Source organism: Pantherophis guttatus, chromosome 2 (assembly GCF_059756535.1).
Source record: "Pantherophis guttatus breed Tessera chromosome 2, ASM5975653v1, whole genome shotgun sequence".
Classification (NCBI taxonomy): Eukaryota; Metazoa; Chordata; class Lepidosauria; order Squamata; family Colubridae; genus Pantherophis; species Pantherophis guttatus.
This window is the reverse complement of record NC_142064.1, coordinates 33,976,798-33,995,650: the sequence shown is the minus strand read 5'-3', so window position 1 is coordinate 33,995,650 and position 18,853 is coordinate 33,976,798. Positions and strand designations below refer to the sequence as shown.

The following is an 18,853-nucleotide window of genomic DNA, read 5'->3' as shown; positions in this document are numbered from 1 at the left end:
GGCCGGCTTGTTTTTGTGCTCCTTAAGCTGGGCCCGGTTCCCCATTTAGAGAGTTCCCCATTCAGAGGGCAGGTTTTGCACCAGTGCAGTCTTGCTGGAAGACAACTTCTAGTATCCCTCGTCCTCCGCTTTGGTGAATGGGGCTGTGGCTGTAGTGAACAGTAGGAGCAGAGGTCTTCAAACTCGGCAGCTTTTAAGACTTGTGGACTTTAACTCCCAGAATCCTCCAATTCTATTCTGGGAGTTAAAGTCCACAAGTCTTAAAGCTGCCGAGTTTGAAGACCTCTGAGTTGGAGGGACACAATCCGCATCTTGGAGATAGAAAAGTGAGATTGGGCCAGAGGTGGGTTGCAGCAGGTTCTGACCAGTTCTGTAGAACCGGTAGCGGAAACTTTGAGTAGTTCAGAGAACCGGTAGTAAAAATTCTGACTGGCCCCTTCCCTATCTATTCTCTGCCTCCCAAGTCCCAGCTGATCGGGAGGAAATGGGGATTTTGCAGTAACCTTCCCCTGGAGTGAGGTGGGAATGGAGATTTTACAGTATCCTTTCACTGCCACGCCTACCAAGCCACACCCGCAAAGACATGCCATGCCCACAAAGCCACACCAACATAACCGGTAGTAAAAAAATTTGAAACCCATCACTGGATTGGGCCAACTGCGAACATATAAGTGAGCAAGAAGAGACTAGTGGTTTATCTCCCTCTAAAGAGTAGAGCCCCTTTCCTATTGTAGGGTTAACTGAACTGTATCGCATCTAATTTGAGGGGTCCTTAGTGCTCTCTGAGCTTGGTGGTTTTCTTGCAGACGTTTCATTACCCAAACTAGATAACATCATCAGTCCTAATAAGGAGTGGGATTTATTGTTTATATTCAAGTGGCTTAACCTGTCAGTGTTGGTGGGAGTGGGCTTGCCTTGAAGGTTCTTCCATTAGGCTGTTTACTCTTCCATTAGGCTGTTTACTCATTAGGCTGTGTTTGGCAGTTCCTTGTTTAGGGTATTGTTTATTTCTTAATTGTTGATCTGATGCTAATCTTTGAGTTAATCAATGCTAATCTGGGTGTTGATTGCTGGTGTTTTGACCTTTTGGTTACCTTTATGGCTTTTTGATTGTCTCTTTTGCACAGTACCTAGATAACGTTTATGTCTGTTTCTATCGAAGGCTAATTTTGTCAGAATGCCAGGCTTGGTACTAGACCAAGTCTAAAACCGCTAGAGAATATCTTGAAGCAGAATCACTATAGCAGAGGTGTAGGTATTAAATCAGCATACAAAGGAGTAGGCAACACTTAAACTAGTGCATCTCAATCTTGGCAAATTTTAAGATGGGTGGATTTCAGAATTCCCCATCCAGCATGGCTTAAATCTTCCTTATGTGGTTTGTGGCCACTGTAACACTAACCAGGCCAGGGGTGGGTTCTACTTACCTTTACTACCGGTTTGCAGCAGGCCGTGCGCGTTCTTCTGTTCATGCACAGAAGCGTTTTGATGACATCGGGGTCGGTAGGCAGGGCCTCCCCCCAGTTTTACTACCGGTTCTATAGAACCGATGTAAACCGGGGGCAACCCACCACTGAACCAGGCCATTTTTTTTAAAATTAAATGGAGAAGAAAAATACTGTAAAGCGTCCCGGGACACTGTCATGATGGCTGCCTCAATTTACATGGGGAGACCTTGGTTCTTTCAGTTGTTTGGTGCTTGATCATGGGTTAAAATAATCGCACATGGTTCTGGACCATGGAGAAACTAGACAGGAGGAAAACTGACTTCTTCAAGCTGTGGTATTGAAGAAGGCTCTTTGCACATTCTTTGAACAGCAAAGATGACAAACAACAAAATACTGTACTGGTGCATATAAAAACCAGATATATCTTTGGAAGACAAAATCACAAGACTCCAGCTTAATTATTTTGGTCATGTCATGTGATCATAAGTCACTGGAAAAGACAGTTATGCTTAGAATGGTTAGGGATAAAAAGAAACGAGGCAGCCAGAAAACATGGCTAGACATCAGCCAAAGCATAAAGCAACTAAAGGAAACCATACAAGAATATAAAATATGGAGAGGGCTATGAATATGGAGTCCATAGAATCACCAAGAACTGGACAAAACTGAATAGATAGCATATCATCGCCTATAGTTCATGGAGTCAGATATATACTGTGAACTTATCTAATGCTGCATTAGAACCTAGATTAACTCCACTTGTTTTATACATACATATACACACCTCGATACCAGGGGTGGGTTCTACTTTACTTTACTACCGGTCCACAATGGGGCTGTGTACACACTCTTCTGCACATGCGCAAAGCGTTCTGATGATGTCGGGGTCAGTGGATGAAACCTCCCTCCGATTTTACTACCAGTTCTATAGAACCGGTCCGAACCGAGGGCAACCCACCACATACATATACGCTTCATGGAATTAGCCATATTATAAGAATGATTTTAACTGAAATATTTGCATAAACTTCAGATAACTATGAACTTAGGATGGTCTGATGTAAACTTTGTGACAGAATTCTACCAAACAACTTTTTTTTTTCTTGCTGTAACGTATTTCAGTTGGTGGTCAGGAAGTGTAATAATCACTCAATACTATTTCATCTCAGAATGAACTCAGACTCTTAGTTGCTATTTTCTTACAAAAAACTTTTGACATAAAACATGGAAATAGCAATGCCTATTGTGTTTATCAGATAAAATATATAAATGTTAATTTAAATATATAAATGTTAATCTAAACATTAAAGAGTTGGCATTTAGGCCAATATTCACAGCTGATCTATAATTATCCAGTCAATGAAATCAATCAATAAATAATTAAGGTATATGTTATCCATTTGACACATTACCTTATATTATTACCTTATACTATATATGCATGGAGGCACATGCACCAGCCGACCACTCACACTGCCCAGTGGCAATTAGCCCACAGTCCGATAGTGGGCCATGGCCCACAATTTGGGGACCCCTGCTAGAGACAGTTCTGCCATGTTTTATATGTTATTGTTTTCTAAGTGGATATTCAGCATGGTATATCAGTAGATACTAAATTATTAGCAGTTCTGATTATTCAAACTGCATTTCTGTGAGCCTAGCACCAGTTTCTTTACAGTACTCAGGATTTAGATATATCAATTCTTTTGGAAGCTTCTATTTATTTGAGCAATTTTTATTTAAATGATCTTTTAAAATGTTAATGCAAACTTAGTTTTGAATAGTATAATAATGTGCATAGCATTATTTTATAAGTTTGTATTAAGATGTCCATTGCTTATAGAAAGGAAATGTTATGGGTTAGTATCAAATAAAGCCACCTTAATGGATTTGCAATCTATCATGAAAAGTATGCATATGGTGAATTTCATGTATAGCTTTGCCCAGTGCCTGTCAAATACTGTATATTAAGACTACAACTCCCAACATTTTCTTCTAGAGGATTGCTACAACTAATTTTTTTCTTGGACAACTAGGAAATAGTAAAAATTAAATTAAAAATAGTCATGCTGAATCAGACTAAAAATACATTTGATTTGTAGAGTCGAGTTGCATATTTGCCCTCAGTGCTTCATCACTTTTCTATATAACAGATAATATAATAAAGGGATAGTAATTTTATCCAGCAGTTGATATAGCTGTTTTGCACCTGTAAAAGGTATTTTATTTATTGAAGCCAAACTCATGGACTCTATTATATACCTTTTGCTATGCCTTTTTTGCTATCATAAGCAATCTCCAAACTATTAACTGAATGTTCGAAGAGAACAGAATTGTTTAATACCATAAAACAAATTTATAAGTTGGTTATGTTATAGATTTATTAACTCAACTTTATAGACATTTAAAGGAAAACAGCAGCAAATTATTTCATGCTCTATAGATGATCTCCTATATAATATGTATGTTCTTTAAAAAAAGGGGGGGGGGAAGTAAGAAGCCTTATGTGAAAAAGGCTATTAATTTTCTAAATGACGAACTTCTTGATGCAGGGATTGGGTTACACAACTGTCTTTCCACAATAACAAAGAGATAAATTTTTGAACTTTTGTGACATTATACATTTCTGGAGGGGATCAGAGGAAAGCAATGAAGAAGGCACCAATTATTCAGGATGCAGGAAGAAGGCAGGAACTGCTATCACTAAGTGAGTGATACTGTCATGTGACATCATGTTATATGATCACCTTACTTAGTACAGAAAGTCCAGTCCCAAATGCCATTTTTAACTACTTGTGGTCCTAATAGAATATTCTCAATATTCACACATAATTTTCTGCTTTACAAACTTTTGTTGAAATTTCCTCTTTTCAGATTGAATCAAATATTGCCATTAGTTACCTGATTCATTTTAACCTGCTTCAAGTGCTTCACAGGACCAGAGCATAGAAGAAAAAGGATGTTTAAATTTATTTGATATGCATTTGTTACTCATTTTTTATAGTATATCCAGATAGTGGTATTCACATTTTCCCAGCATTCAAACAACGTTTTGTTGTCCAAAAAGGTCTTTTTCTTTCTATGGTAGTTCTGTTATTTTAATGCAACAACCTTTTCTACTAATGTAAAAAATTCCAAGCATAAATATAAGCAATAAAATCTACTTTTCTGGTACTATGTTACCTAAAAATTGTTTATAAGGAGTTGATCACCATCTTAATGTTCAGGTGGCAGATGGAAGCACTCATGAAGTTCTTTCAAACCGAAATTCTTTCAACTGATGGGAAATGCAGAAACTAGTATCTTCATTGCTCTTGTCCCATCCCATCAAGAAATGGTATATTTTCAAAACAGGTTGAATTTTTATCTGCTTGTTATTGTGGAAAGGAAGTTGTATACAAATTATTGTGGAAAGGAAGTTGTATACAAATAGTTGTATACAAATAGAGGACCTCTCATGGACTATGAATGCTAACATGCTTGTGAAGAAGGCACAGAAGAGGCTGTACTTCCTGAGAATGGTCAGGAAGATAAATCTATCTCAGCATCTATTCTGTCCTACTATCACAGCATCATTGAGAATGTCCTGACATACGGCATTCTTGCATGGTATGGGAGCAGCTCTGTAGCAGACAAAAAAGCTCTACAGAGAATCTTTAAAACTGCCCAGAATATCATCGGACTCCAGCTACCAGCCCTGGATGACATCTTCGAATCTTGCTGTTTGAGAAAGTTGCATAACATTCTCAGAGATTCTTCCCATACTGCTTACAATCTTTTTGGACTGTTGCCTTCTGGCAGAAGATACAGAACAATTAAAACTCAGACCACACGTTTTCTGAATAGTTTTTATCCCAGATATAATTGCACTCAACAATTAAAGGGCCACCATCAGTGAGCTGTTGGACAGTACTACTTGGTCTGTTGTGTGGATGTTTGGGTGATTTAGGGGTGGAGAATTGTGGAGGGTGGGAGTGTGTTTGGGGATTGTTATGTGTATTGGACCTGGTCTTTGGGTGTTAAGTGAATTTCGTTGTATGGGTATACTGTGTGAAGTATACAATGAAGTTATTTATTTATTTATTTAGTCCTAGAATTACAACCACAATTGGGACTGAAATAAACATAGGACTGCACCCAATTTTACAGCCTTCTTTGCCACAATTGTTAAGAGAATCATCAGGTCACTCAGCAAATCATAAAATAATTATATTCTGGTTTTCAAGAGCCTAAATTGCAATTCCATGATCGTGAGGACACTGTGACAGTTGTTAAAATGAGAACTGGTCATAGGTCACTTTTTTCAGCACCATCATGACTTGGAATAGCTGCTAAACATATGGACATAATTCGAGGACTACCTGTAACCTAATATTTTGTTCCAGTAATATAAAAACAGTAGCTTTGCAAAAATCTTGTTTTCTTTTTATTACAATGTTTTGCAAGTTGTAATTCTCCCTTTCTTTTCCTCTTGATTTTTAAAGATATCAATGGACAGTAATTTCTGCCTAAGATCAGAATTACTCATCAATTATTTAGAGATGAGCTATTATATTTCTGGCAGATAATCAAACACTTAACACAATAAAGGCACAGGTAATTTGGATATAGGCATACAGTTAAAATCAGTGTTCTTAAAATCAATTTGAAGGAACCTACTAAACACTGCAGTATTGAATGTTTTAAGTATGTAAACATGATTTTTTTTCTCTTGAATATTTCTTTATGGATGATTATTATTGTTGTTACATTTCCCCCCAAATGAAATGCAAATATTCACAACTTATCTTTTTACTTCAGCCATGCTCTTTCATATTTTCTATCTTATGTGATTCGAGTCACATGGGATTTCAAATATAGCAATATTTCAAATCAAGGTAATCCCACTTTAATTGTCCATCATGACAATTATGTGATTATTTATACTTTAGAACTTCCGCCTTTCTTTTGAAGCCGTGTTCTTGTTGGCTCAGTCATTACCAGTGGTTCTTGAACAACAGTTGCTGGGTAATTTTTGCCTAGCAACTCAACCTCCAACTTCTGTCCAACTTTACTGAGTTCCACAGGAACGTATGCAAAAGCCAGACTTTGCTGAATACTATAGCTGTAACATCCAGATGTGGTGTTGCCAATAACCTGAAAAATTAAATTTTACCACTTATCAATTTACAGTATAAAATACACAGTTAATGCAAATTTGTGTTTCTAAATATTTAACTTCTAACATATGCAGTATGCAATAAAATCAAATATGCAATTGTATTAGTTTAAACAGTGGCAAAATACTGAGATTATATTGATACTTAGATGATATAATTCTGTTTCAATGGACCATCTTTGACCATCTATTAATTCCTATGCTTGACAAAAAATCTACTAGAGACTAAATATTGTTTGACTTCTGTAAATGCTACAATCCCAACTCAAGTGTGGGTGTGTGGGGGGGCGGGGGTGTCAGACTGAGGAATGCTGATTTATAGCAAGTACAGTATACATCAATGGTGTCAAACTCAAGGCCAGCGGGGTGCTTAAATCTGTCCGCGGGGCCAGCCTTGAAATAGCAAAGGACCAGCCCGCTGTGCCGCTGGAAGCCAAAACGGGGCATGGGGATTAGGATTGCAGGCCGTCTACCCCCCACCCCCACCCCCTCCCAGCCGACCCATGGAGGAGAAGTTTAATGCTGATCTGGCTGTCAAAGAAATCCAATTTGACACCCGTGGTATACATGCACCCACCTTCTACTTCTAAGGCACATTAGCTTTTGCAACTAAATCTACTGAAAATGATAGCCATTTAAAAAAATGAAGTAAATACAAAGGGGGTTCCAGAAAAATGTTCTTCAATTATTTGAACTAAAATCTGCTTGCCTTGTTATTATACCAGACACTTTCATTTCCTTCAGGATCAACATCATCTGTTTTCAAGATGAGACACACAAGTTTTCGTTCAAGCCCCTTTTCTTTAATTTGTTTCAGTGCTTTCTTTCCTATGAAGTCTGCTGGCTGGGGAAAAAAGATAGTAAGTGATTAGTAGATTCTGAATGGGTTATAGATGCAGTTTTTGAGAATTAACTGGACATTTTTAGTCAGGTTTCAGGTCTGGACATAATGTGGAGGACAGCATTGGTGGTGCTTGTTAGCAGAGCCAGAATGGTTGGAGGATGTCCAATGCCTAGAGGCTGTTGGGGTTTTGATGGAGAAGAACAAGCTTAGGCTGAAGCACAGCAAAATTGAATGGCTGTTGGTGCTTGGCCTCCTGGTGCTAGGAACTTTCCATCTTTGGACTAAACAGACTAAACAGCATCTTATCTGAAACTGGGTGTTGAGTCTTCCTAGACCAGTGTTGGTGAACCTTTTCGGCACCAAGTGCCGAAACGGGAGTGTGCATGGGGGGAGCACTGGAAACCAGAAGAGCAATAACTCGGTACACATGCCTATGCTCTGGGAAGCTGAGCTTTTGGTTTCCGGGGTGCGCATACGTGCCAGTCACCTGGTCTTCCAGTTTTTGGCATGCATGCATGTGCGAAGACCAGCAGGTGCACCGGAAACCGGAAGCTCAGCTTCCCGGCGCGCACATGCGTGCCAGGGAGCTGCTCTTCTGGTTTCCAGAGCTCCCACGTGTGCAAAGACAAACTGGCCAGCACAGTGCCACTTCCGGCACGCATGCCATAGGTTCACCATCACGATCCTAAACTCTCAGCTCCTTTTTAAGAAGCAGGTAGCAAGCTGTGGGTAAGGAGGCCATAAAGAGGAATCAAGAGTCCTATCACACATAAGCCTGTCTAGAGTTGGAAGCCTGATTGCTAAGTGAAACTTGGATGCTTCTGAATAGTTACTGGAACACAGAGCAATTGGAAAGCTTCCCAGAAGCATTTAATTAGTTTCTTATTCTTATCCATTCTACTTTTTATGGAATAGTGAGTTCAACAGGAATAATTTTATCAAGAAATGGCACTTCGACCAGTTACTGGAATAGAATAGAGATGGATGTCTATGCTCCTGCCTCTAGAATTGCAATTTGCATTTCAAACAAGTGCTTGTGCCAGATTGTCATTATGAGGCAATTATATATTCAACACAGTGGAGAAAACCTTGTAGCAGTTCCACAGACTAAGCAAAACATGCAGACAAGCAGCTTTTCAACAAGTCTTTTTTTCCAATGGAAAAAAATATGTTGTACCTCCTCAGCAAGGGGTCAGAGTAAAATGGGAAGAAGAAAACCTGTCTATGACTCCTTTTCCTTTCCATAGAACATAATATGAAATATTGTGAATACTGCTATAATTCATTCATTATCCCCACCTCCTACCCCCAATTTATTTTAGCTTTTCTCTGTATTAGTCAATAGTGAGGGCTAAGCTGTGAAAAATCATAACCATGCAATTTGAAACTAAAGAAAATAGTGACAATAGCATCATATGTCATCCAAGAATCAGCTAGTTTGTATAAATATTCCAGGCCAGAAAAGAGAAAAGAAACATTTTTTTAAGTGAGAGCAAACCATAAGAAATGAAAACAATAAAATCTAGTTTAATGAAAAGAAGGACTAGGAGTCACATGATAGCATGGTTATGATACTGATAGTAGTGTTCCAGTATCTCAGGGGTTGCCACAAAGAAGAGGGAGTCAAGTTATTTTCCAAAGCACCTGAAGGCAGGACAAGAAGCAATGGATGGAAACTAATTGAGAGAAGTAACCTAGAAGAAATTTCCTAACAGAACAATTAATCAGTGGAACAACTTGCCTCCAGAAGTTGTGAATGTTCCAGAACTGGAAGTTTTTAAGAAGAGATTGGACAACCATTTGTCTGAAATGGTATAAGGTTTCTTGCCTGAGCTGGTTGGACTAGAAGACCTCCAAGGTGTTCTGTTCTGTTCTGTTCTGTGCTTAAATATCTGGTCAACAATGAGTTTGGCAGTAAACATGGCCAGGTTCTACAGTTCACTTTAATAAAATGGTGGCTGAGAAGATAATGAGAGATGCCTAGAAATGCTGTTGGAGGATAATGAAGAATGAACCCAACTGAAGAGCCTTTTGGGGGGGATTACCTCATGGCAATAAGGGCAGCAAAAAGTAGTTATTACTCTGCCCTTACTGCACCACCGAGTGCCAACTGGTGGTCCTGTTTAGAATAACCAGAACCTCCTTGATTAGAAGATGTCACAGAAATACCTGCAGGGCTGCAGTGAGGACTGTTCTAGGTATCTATTGAATTGGATTCATTTTGAGTTGGACACTGGCTGTACAGGTCTTTTGGATTTGGCCAAGGCACAGTCTTGCCCAGTTAGTCAGAGAAGAGTCTGAACTCTTCCCCAGTGAGAATTAATGTGCAATGTGGGGGTCACTTTGGTTATCCTTGCTATATTCTGTAAGCAGTAATTTCATATATTGTCTCTACAAACTCTAATTAAACTCCGCCTATAAAACACATTCAAATACAACTAATCTCCCCAGTGCTTCGCTTCAACATTATTCATCTGATACTCATAAATCTATAATTTATAAATGGAACAAATAGTTTGCATGAAGGCTAATACAGCAATCATAATTAGAGCTTTGAGTATGATCTGGCAGCAGGTGTGAGTGGTTTAATGGTCCCTTCTACATTAATTGCATAGAAGACACTTCACTACTCTGAATGGAGACAGCTAAAGTTATCTGACCTGATCAGCAGTTTTCTTTAAAAAAAGCAAACATTTTATAATGAATATATACACAAAAAACACTCTATGTTTCAGGAGAACTGTTAAAATTTGGCAATTTTATTAAGTATGGGAGAAAGGTATGCTGTAATTGAAGATTTGAATTTGGCTGACAGGTGATATTGCACATTTTCTTTTGTATGATTGTGATACTCTATTACAGGAGTGTCAAATTCAAGGCCTGGGAGCTGGATCCAGCCCGCAGGATGCTTAGATCTGGCCTGCGGGGCTGCCCTGGAAACAGTGAAGGACCGGTCTGCAGTGCCTTCACAGTGCCGCGTGTGGCCCTCCTTGAGCTCCATTTTTGCTGGCAGAGGGTTGCAAGAGGCTGCCGCAGCCAAAAATGGAGCTCGGGAGCCTGTTTTTGCTGGCAGAGCACTCAGGCCACCACAGGCACCCACCCCAACACGAATGACATGCTGGTCACACCCTGGAAACGCCCACCCCAGCCCCCTGAGGTCAAACACAACCCTGAAGTAGCCCTCAATGAAATCGAGTTTGACACCTCTGCTCTATTAAGTTCATTTTACGAGTTGATTTATTTGAATAGTTGGCAAAAATGGAGTAAATAAATAATGAACAAGTTCACTCTTAAATTTTAAAGGTTAAGTCAACATTCTGGTAATGAATCTTACTGTTGTACGTATTCCATTATTAGTTCTAAAAAGTCTTTTGGGTGGTTAATTGTAAATACAACATCATCTGCAAATCATTTTAATTTATGCTCTTGATTTCATAATTTAATTCCTGAAAATTTATTTTCTGGTATTTTCTTTGCTAATCGTAGCAGTAAATAGAAATAAAGAAGGCAAGAGGAGTCCAGTCTTGTTTCTTTCGTTATAGTATATTTTTGTGATAAAATATTTTGTGGTGCATTCTCAAAGATAATTCCCAAAGACTAACCCAGTCTCAGTAGCTGTAGAAATTACAAAATTTAAGTACCCAAAATAACATGGAATATGAACAGTAACTCCCAGATTATAAGATTATTATTTTATCTGGTGAGGAAAATAAAAGGAGGAAATTAAGGACAATAAAAAACCTCCCTATTTTTAATGTGCAGAAAGCTGTCAAAAGATATGTGTAATCTTTTAATAGCATGATTTATTTGTTAAATCACTCGTGAATGCTGGAATAGATCCAAATTATACACACAAAACTACTCAGCTGCATATGAGAGCACAGCATCTGCTGCAATCTGCTTTAACCACCACCTTAAAATACACAGGGGATCATACTTGTGCAGTACTTTCAAATTAATTATTCTTCATTGACTGTTCTTGAGTAATTGCAAGACAGCCTTCTAAAGTAAATTCCTTTCATAGTTAAACAAAGATGACATTTTACCCCTAAAGGCAACCAATATTTCACTGATTCATGTTCCAAATACTTGTGCCAAATGTACTTTCCTAAAAATACAGTCAAGAAAATATTTTGAAATTGTTCCTCTTTTTTACAATAAAATATTTAATGAACTTAATAAGGTCACAACCATATTGTTAGCTGATTACGTACTGATTACAAAATTGCCTTTGCTAAGCAATATGGCTGTAAAGTGAAACATCACATGGCCAGGCCATTTAGCAATCCAGTTCCAGCTGTTGTTAAATGAGGACTGTGTAATTGCAATCACATGACTGCAGCTCTTTGCCATTTTGTAATTGTGAGATGGTGCTAATCATATGACCATGGACTGTTTTAATAGTGCCAAGGTAAGTTTACCCGCACACACAAACACACAAAAGGAGAGATGATTTAAAAATGAGAAATGCTAGGAAGGAATTTCTCACTCTCTAAGAAGATTATCCCAGCTTTTCTGGTAAAACTGTAAACTTCTAACTTGAACATAACAGAAAGTCTGGTATTGTAAGTTTTAAATGCATCTTACATGGCAAGTTCCAGTTTAATAGTACTCATTAACTAAACAAAAATGTTTTCAAATTGTAAAAATTTCCAACAACCCCCATTTCCTGATTTGATCACCATATTAATAGCCTGATAATTATGCATATATAATTATTATTATTATGCATAGATAATTAATGAGCCGCAGTGGCGGAGTGGTTAGAATGCAATACTGCAGGCTACTGCTGATCACCGGCTGCCAGCAGTTTGGCAGATCAAATCTCACCAGAGTCAAGGTTGACTCAGCCTTCCATCCTTCTGAGATCAGTAAAATGAGGACCCAGATTGTTGGGGGCAATATGCTGACTCTGTAAACCCCTTAGAGAGGGCTGTAAAGCACTATGAAGCGGTATATAAGTCTAAGTGCTATCGCTATTGCTATCTATAGTAAAACTGTGGTGTGTGCAACTAATTTTATTTCAACTAAGTTAAAACTGTATAAAGGAACTGCTCCAACCCCCAAATTACTTGGAAAGTGCCAAAAAATGAAATTAATTAGTAGATCACATTATAGTTTGAGTTATTTACCAAAATAGCAGCATGGACTGGGAAATGAGATAGAAGGAACATTGCTACATACACCAAGGTACATTACTGCTTAAGTGTATAATTATCTGGTGTTGTTTTGCAGATTCAAATATAACAACTATTTGCAAACAAAGGAAGAATGAATAATAATTAAAGTGTAGTAGAAAAAACCCCATACCTTATTTAATTTGATAAAATATTGCAGTCCAGCTTCCAGTGGATTGGTGTCGCAATTCATCTGTTGAAAAAAAAAAGTACAATAAAAAACCACTAGGTGGCATATTTTTTTCTCATTTCTTTTGATGTCCAACAAATGAAACCTATATTTTACATTAATAAAATAAATATCTATTTTTATTAAATTAGCATAGCTCTTAATAAAATTTATATACTAATCTTATACTATTCCCATTAAAAATAAAATTGTAAGTTTCAGCACCCCTTGCAAAATCAGCAGTGCATAAATGACAAGGGATCATAATGATAAAAGCACATTTTTTAAAGCAAGACAAATCAGGAAACCCATAAAATTACCTTTACTCAATCAGACCAGAAAAGCAGCTCTTTCTAGGAATGTGAAAAGGAACTTTTCTCTAGGTCAGACAGCAGCGCAGTAGACCTAAGGTAAGCAGGTAAGACATCCCACAAAAATAAGACCTGGTGATTATTTTGGGGGCCAAAAGAAAATAAGACAGGGTCTTATTTTTGGGGAAACATGGTATTAGTCCAGTGTGAAATGTAAAATTTGTTACTACTGGTTCTGTGGGTGTGGCTTGATGAGGGGGGGTAATGTGACTGAGTGGGCGTGGCCAACTTTTTTTTTTTAACTTTTAAAACCATTTTTTCTACAACTTCTTCAGCCAAAGAGGTTGTAAAAAATGCTTTTAAAAGCCTCTGACAATCCTAGCTGAGTTGCCTGATTGGCAAAGGCTCTTTTTCTTTTTAAAAGCCTCTGATGATCCCAGCTGAGTTGCCTGATCGGCAGAGGCTTTTTTTCTTTTAAAAACGTTTTTCTACAACCTCTTCGGCCGAAGTGGTTGTAAAAAAAATGCTTTTAAAAGCCTCTGACCATCCCAGCTGAGCTGCGCAATGATCAGAGGCTTTTTTTTTAACTTTTAAAAGCATTTTTTCAGCCAAAGTGGTTATAGAAAAAATGCTTTTAAAAATAATTTAAAAAGCCTCTGATGATTGCGCAGCTCAGCTGGGCATGGGGGAGGCAGGGATTTTTGCTACCGGTTCTCCAAGCCACCCGCCGCCATTGCTACCGGATCGGGCAATCCGGTCCAAACCAGGAGCATTTCACCCCTGTATTAGTCTATGAGTAATAATTATTACTCTGTACTTTGGATTTATTATCTTTTTATTAAATTAAATTTATTATTGTTAGATTTATCCTGGCTATTTATTGATTTATTTATATGTCAACCTAGGGCAGCCAACATACCTAATACTCCTGCCTCCTGTTTTCCCAACAAAAAGATCCTTGTAAGATGGGTTGGGCTGAGAAAGACTCTGGCCCAAAGTCATCCAGCTGGATTTCATGCCTAAGAGAGGCTTAGAACTCATAGTATCCTCGTATTTAGGCCAGCACTTTTACACACAAAACTGGCATGACTATGCATGCACACACACACACACACACACACATCAAAAGACATGGTTTCCAACCTCTGCTCCCCAGGCACGAAAAGCCTTTTCTAGACGTAATGTATTCATTGCGTATGTTCCAAAGTTGTCAATTCCTTCTTCACATCCAGCATCCATGATTGTAGAATATAGAGCTGCAGTATCTTCTCGTTTGTGGTACAACTCCCATCCTAGTTCACCTATAATAAATCAAGACTAATATACATTTTTAACTAGGATTAAATTGTAGCCATCAAAACTTTAACCTGAAAAGAAATTTGGAATGATCTTTTGTTATAGCTAGGTTATTTGATATTTACGTTTTTAGAAAAATCAACTATTCTATTTATGAGACTAAAAGCAATTTCCTTTCACTTACCCGTATAAGAAATTCTAATTGCAGTAACATGAATGTTACCAATGCTTAAATGCTTGGACTGTAGAAAACTAAATGCAGCATCACTAAGATCTTCAGAAGTTAATTTCTGGAGAACTTTCCGTGCATATGGACCTGCTACACCCAGTACTCCAATTTCATCTGTAATATTTTCGATGTCAACATTGTATTGTCCTCTAAATGCCTCTTCTTCAATCCATCTGTGTATAAAATAGAATTATTAGATCAGAACAAAATAATATTTAAAATATTATAGGACTAGAAATTCTATAGAAAGTAAGAGTAATATTGACAGACATCTAAGTCTTTTAGAATTATCAAAGAGTCAGTGGAGTCATTGGTGCTAAACAGTTCGGAAATAATGTAGTCTCCTCCTTCTGTTTTACCTGTTTTTGTTTTTTACTACTAGTTTGTTAAATTTTTCTCCTAACTGGTAACCAGGCTAGAAGATTCCAATTGTGAGAATTCATAGGACAGGACAGAATTTGTATCTGCTTCTGAGACAGAAACAGCATGGAAATGCAATTCCTGTCTAACTACAGAGATACATAACATGTTAGTCCAGCCTTGTCTCTTCAACTATAGCTAGTCAGTAGATCAAGGAGTATAATCAGTGGTCGGTTGCCCCCGGTTCGGACCGGTTCGCAAGAACCGGTACTAAAACTGGTGGGAAGCCCCACCCACTGCCCCGGATGTCGTCATCGGTGATCTGCGCATGTGCAGAAGCTTCTGCGCATGCGCAGAAGCATGGCGCACGGGTGAGCGAAGCAAGCACGCACACACGATCCTGTTGTAAACCGGTAGTAAAGGTAAGTAGAACCCACCCCTGAGTATAATAATTGTGAATCTAAGGCATGGTACAACTCCAGCAATCATTTCAGACAAAAAGATTTCTTAGACTTCTTGGATAAGATTGGTATAACCATTACTTTATGCCATAAGGAAGGAAAGGTTGAAGAAACAAGCAAAAATATGCCCATAAGGTTTTTTTAAACCTATGACTTAACTGAGGCTATTACAGAATTTTCCATTCCTAATATTTCATCAATGGACAGCTCATTAAAATTATTTCTTATTGTACTCATTCAACATATTTACACAAATATCCCACAAACAAGTGTAGTATTCCTGTATCCACACACAACTTTCTCACACATTAATGAACAAGACTTCTGCAGTTTATGAAACCTTATGAACAAATTGCTCTCAAGATTTTACACTATATACAGTACACCGATATACTCAACCAGTCATTAATTTATCTCTGATAAAAGCTACCGGTATTATTATTTCAAGTTTTTATAACCTTTTTTTATTATTCTGAACTGAAGTTTATCCTAAATTCCTTGGACCACAGGTTAGTTTAAAACTTCAGTATTTAAAATTTACACTGACCTTAAGTCATGAAGCTCTGATCCAGAACCAGTAATTAATAAAAATTCCCCTGGATTCAGATGAGAGACTGTAAGTTCAGCATAGACTTTGCCTTTGAAGGTTAACATATGACTTATATTTGTGAAACCCATCTATGTAGAAAGAAAGTCAAAACTCTACATTAAAATAATCAATTATACAGTAGCTTATAATAATGCAAGTTAACTTTTTATAGCATAGCACACAAATATTACTGAATTAAGTAGACTTCTTCCACTGCTGCCTTTCGATCTTCTTCTCTTTTTTCCCTCCTAATAGAAACATTTTGTACTCAGAATCAATTGGAAAACATTTATTCCAGGCAAATCTGTAAACACTTCTTCTGACCTGGCACTTTTTGGCAACTCATTATGTTTTCTTTTCGAGAAATAACAATTATAATACTTTTGTGTTTTCTTTTTATTTATGTTTGAGTGTTTTATGGTTTTAATTATTATGTTTCTAAGCTGTCCAGAGTTATGCTTTATGAGGTGGGCGCCTATGTGAATCTGCTAAATAAATACATAGATGAGTAGGTAAACAAACAGCTTGCTTTGCTCTTCTTCCTGCATATCCTCACAACTAACAGGATTAGGTCTACATCAGTCTCTTTAAGTTGGAATGTATTAAATATCTAGATGTTGGAAGCGTTATTTACATCAGGGGTATCAAACTCAAGGCCCGGGGACCGCATCTGGCCCGTGAGGTGCTTAGATCAGGCCCACGCAACTGCCCTGGAAACAGCAAAGGAGCAGCTCGCAATGCCTCTGCCAGCAAAAATGGAGCTTGGGAGGACCACATGCGCTCTCCTGAGCTCCGTTTTCCGTTAGAGGGTTGCAGGAGACTGCCGCAGCTGGAAATGGAGCTTGGGAGCCCGTTTTCGCTGGCAGAGGATTGCAGGACACCATTGCAGCCAGAAATGAAGCTTGGGAGCCCCTATTCGCTGCAGAGCGCTCGGGCCACCAAAGACTCCCCCGACACGAGTGACATTGAGCTGGCCATGCCCCCCCACCACACCCGAGGTCAAACACAACCCTGATGTGGCCTCAATGAAATCGAGTTTGACATCTCTGATTTACATCATATGCATTGATTATCTCTTTAATACAGATATGATCCATGCAATCTCTACTCCATTCCATAGTAAACACACTGTATACAAGATGTATTTGCCCTTAGCCACCATAATGTGGAAATGAGATGAGTCTAGAAATAGCCAAATGCATCTAAATAATGGAGTGATTATGACCCTGTTATTTTAGCACCCTGGAACCAATCTACAAAAAGTATTATTACATTATTGGCTTTTTAAAAATGCAAGGGGAAGCCAATTCTAAATCACTTTGTATTCAACTGTGCCCTCATATTTAAACGAAGGAAGCTAGTGGCAATTAAGAAATGTGGAAAATGTCAATACAGTGGGGAAGGCAGTGTGACATGATGTAAAGTGACTTTCATGGTCCCTGTAGCTCCAGATGGATGGTGGTATACTTATCTAGTTGGGACTATTGATTCAACACCTCTGAGTACAAAGTGATCAATGAATGGAATTAACAGTGGACTATGTATTATTATTATTATTATTACATTATTTACCTTTGGGACCACATTTGCAAAGAGACGATCCAAAAGTTTAACTGAATCACTGCCTTTGATGCTAAACTTGCCAAAAGGAGTAAGATCAATTACACCCACTTTTTCCATCACTTGTTGATATTCCCGACCTACAGGTTCAAACCAATTTGTGCGTCGAAAACTAGGTCTGGAAAAACAATATTTCAATGACTCAAAAAACCTAGCATGACTATTTGTAAATTAGCATAAAGCAACTTGTTCAAAAACATCATTTTGGCATTATTTTCCTTTAAAAATAAATGTCATGTATCTTGATTAATGTATTACCTACTTTTCAAAATGCTGACATAGCTAGTAATGCATTACAATGGATAGTAGAGATCAAATAAAATATATTTTAAACTGAAAGCAAAATACTTGATTTGTTTCAAACAAAAGATGTCATATAATACAGGAATAATATGTTCTTAAGGGCACTTCTCATATTTTAAACAGAAACAAGGAGTTTATATACATATGCCAGATATGCAGTGAAAATTGATGGATCAATTATTCTTATCCTATTTCTTAAAAGAACAGCAAAAATAAAATGAGGAGGAAAACCATTTATACATTTTAGAGGAAGATATAAACATAATTAATTTATAAACATACTAGTTATTGAATATAAAATACCGTAAACCTTACTTTAATGAATGAATAAAACAGGAGTGTCTATTAAACCACAATGTCCATTAAATATGGGATTTTATGCATACATATTTTACTCATTTTATTCATGTACAAATATGGAATGGGATTGTGTTATTTTATGTTATGTCAGTAAATGTTATAGGGCCAGATTTTATCTACTACATCTGAAGTAGACACTACATTTTGTCTACTACACCTCTTACACCAAGGTCCACAGAAAATGGACAATGCAGTACAATGTTTCTATTAAATTCTTAGATAAATTAGCAGCACAAATATTTAACTTTCATTTACTTGTATCCAATGTCATCACCATGTTTGTAAAACCAATGAGGTTGTTCCCAGCCTGCATGGAATCCCATGGAGCATTTAGACTTAAGGTTTTCATAAAGCCCACTGACTCTTTCTGTAGGTCTCCCAGCAAATCTTTCTTCTTTAGGAAATCCAACTGCAAAATTAGGAAAATAGCACATTAAATCAAACAACATGAAAAACAATAAATTTAATCACATATACTGTACAAACAAAAGTTTTGCTTCTAAAACCTCATGAGAAGGCCACACGCAA

The 18,853-nt window shown here is 37.6% G+C and overlaps 1 protein-coding gene across 1 annotated transcript in view; it reads right to left on the bottom strand.

The window, feature by feature from the left end:
* Positions 1-5,851: 5,851 nt before the first annotated feature.
* Positions 5,852-18,853, bottom strand: part of DMGDH (dimethylglycine dehydrogenase) — a 35,418-nt gene continuing 22,416 nt past the window's right edge. Inside the window, exons 9-16 of the mRNA XM_034441064.2 lie at positions 18,581-18,734; positions 17,615-17,780; positions 16,001-16,131; positions 14,588-14,805; positions 14,251-14,408; positions 12,761-12,820; positions 7,316-7,450; positions 5,852-6,584 (exon numbers count right to left, since the gene is read on the bottom strand). Of these exons, the coding sequence (XP_034296955.2) occupies positions 6,369-6,584; positions 7,316-7,450; positions 12,761-12,820; positions 14,251-14,408; positions 14,588-14,805; positions 16,001-16,131; positions 17,615-17,780; positions 18,581-18,734 (1,238 nt within the window). The 3' untranslated portion in view covers positions 5,852-6,368. The remainder of the gene's footprint in view (positions 6,585-7,315; positions 7,451-12,760; positions 12,821-14,250; positions 14,409-14,587; positions 14,806-16,000; positions 16,132-17,614; positions 17,781-18,580; positions 18,735-18,853) is intronic.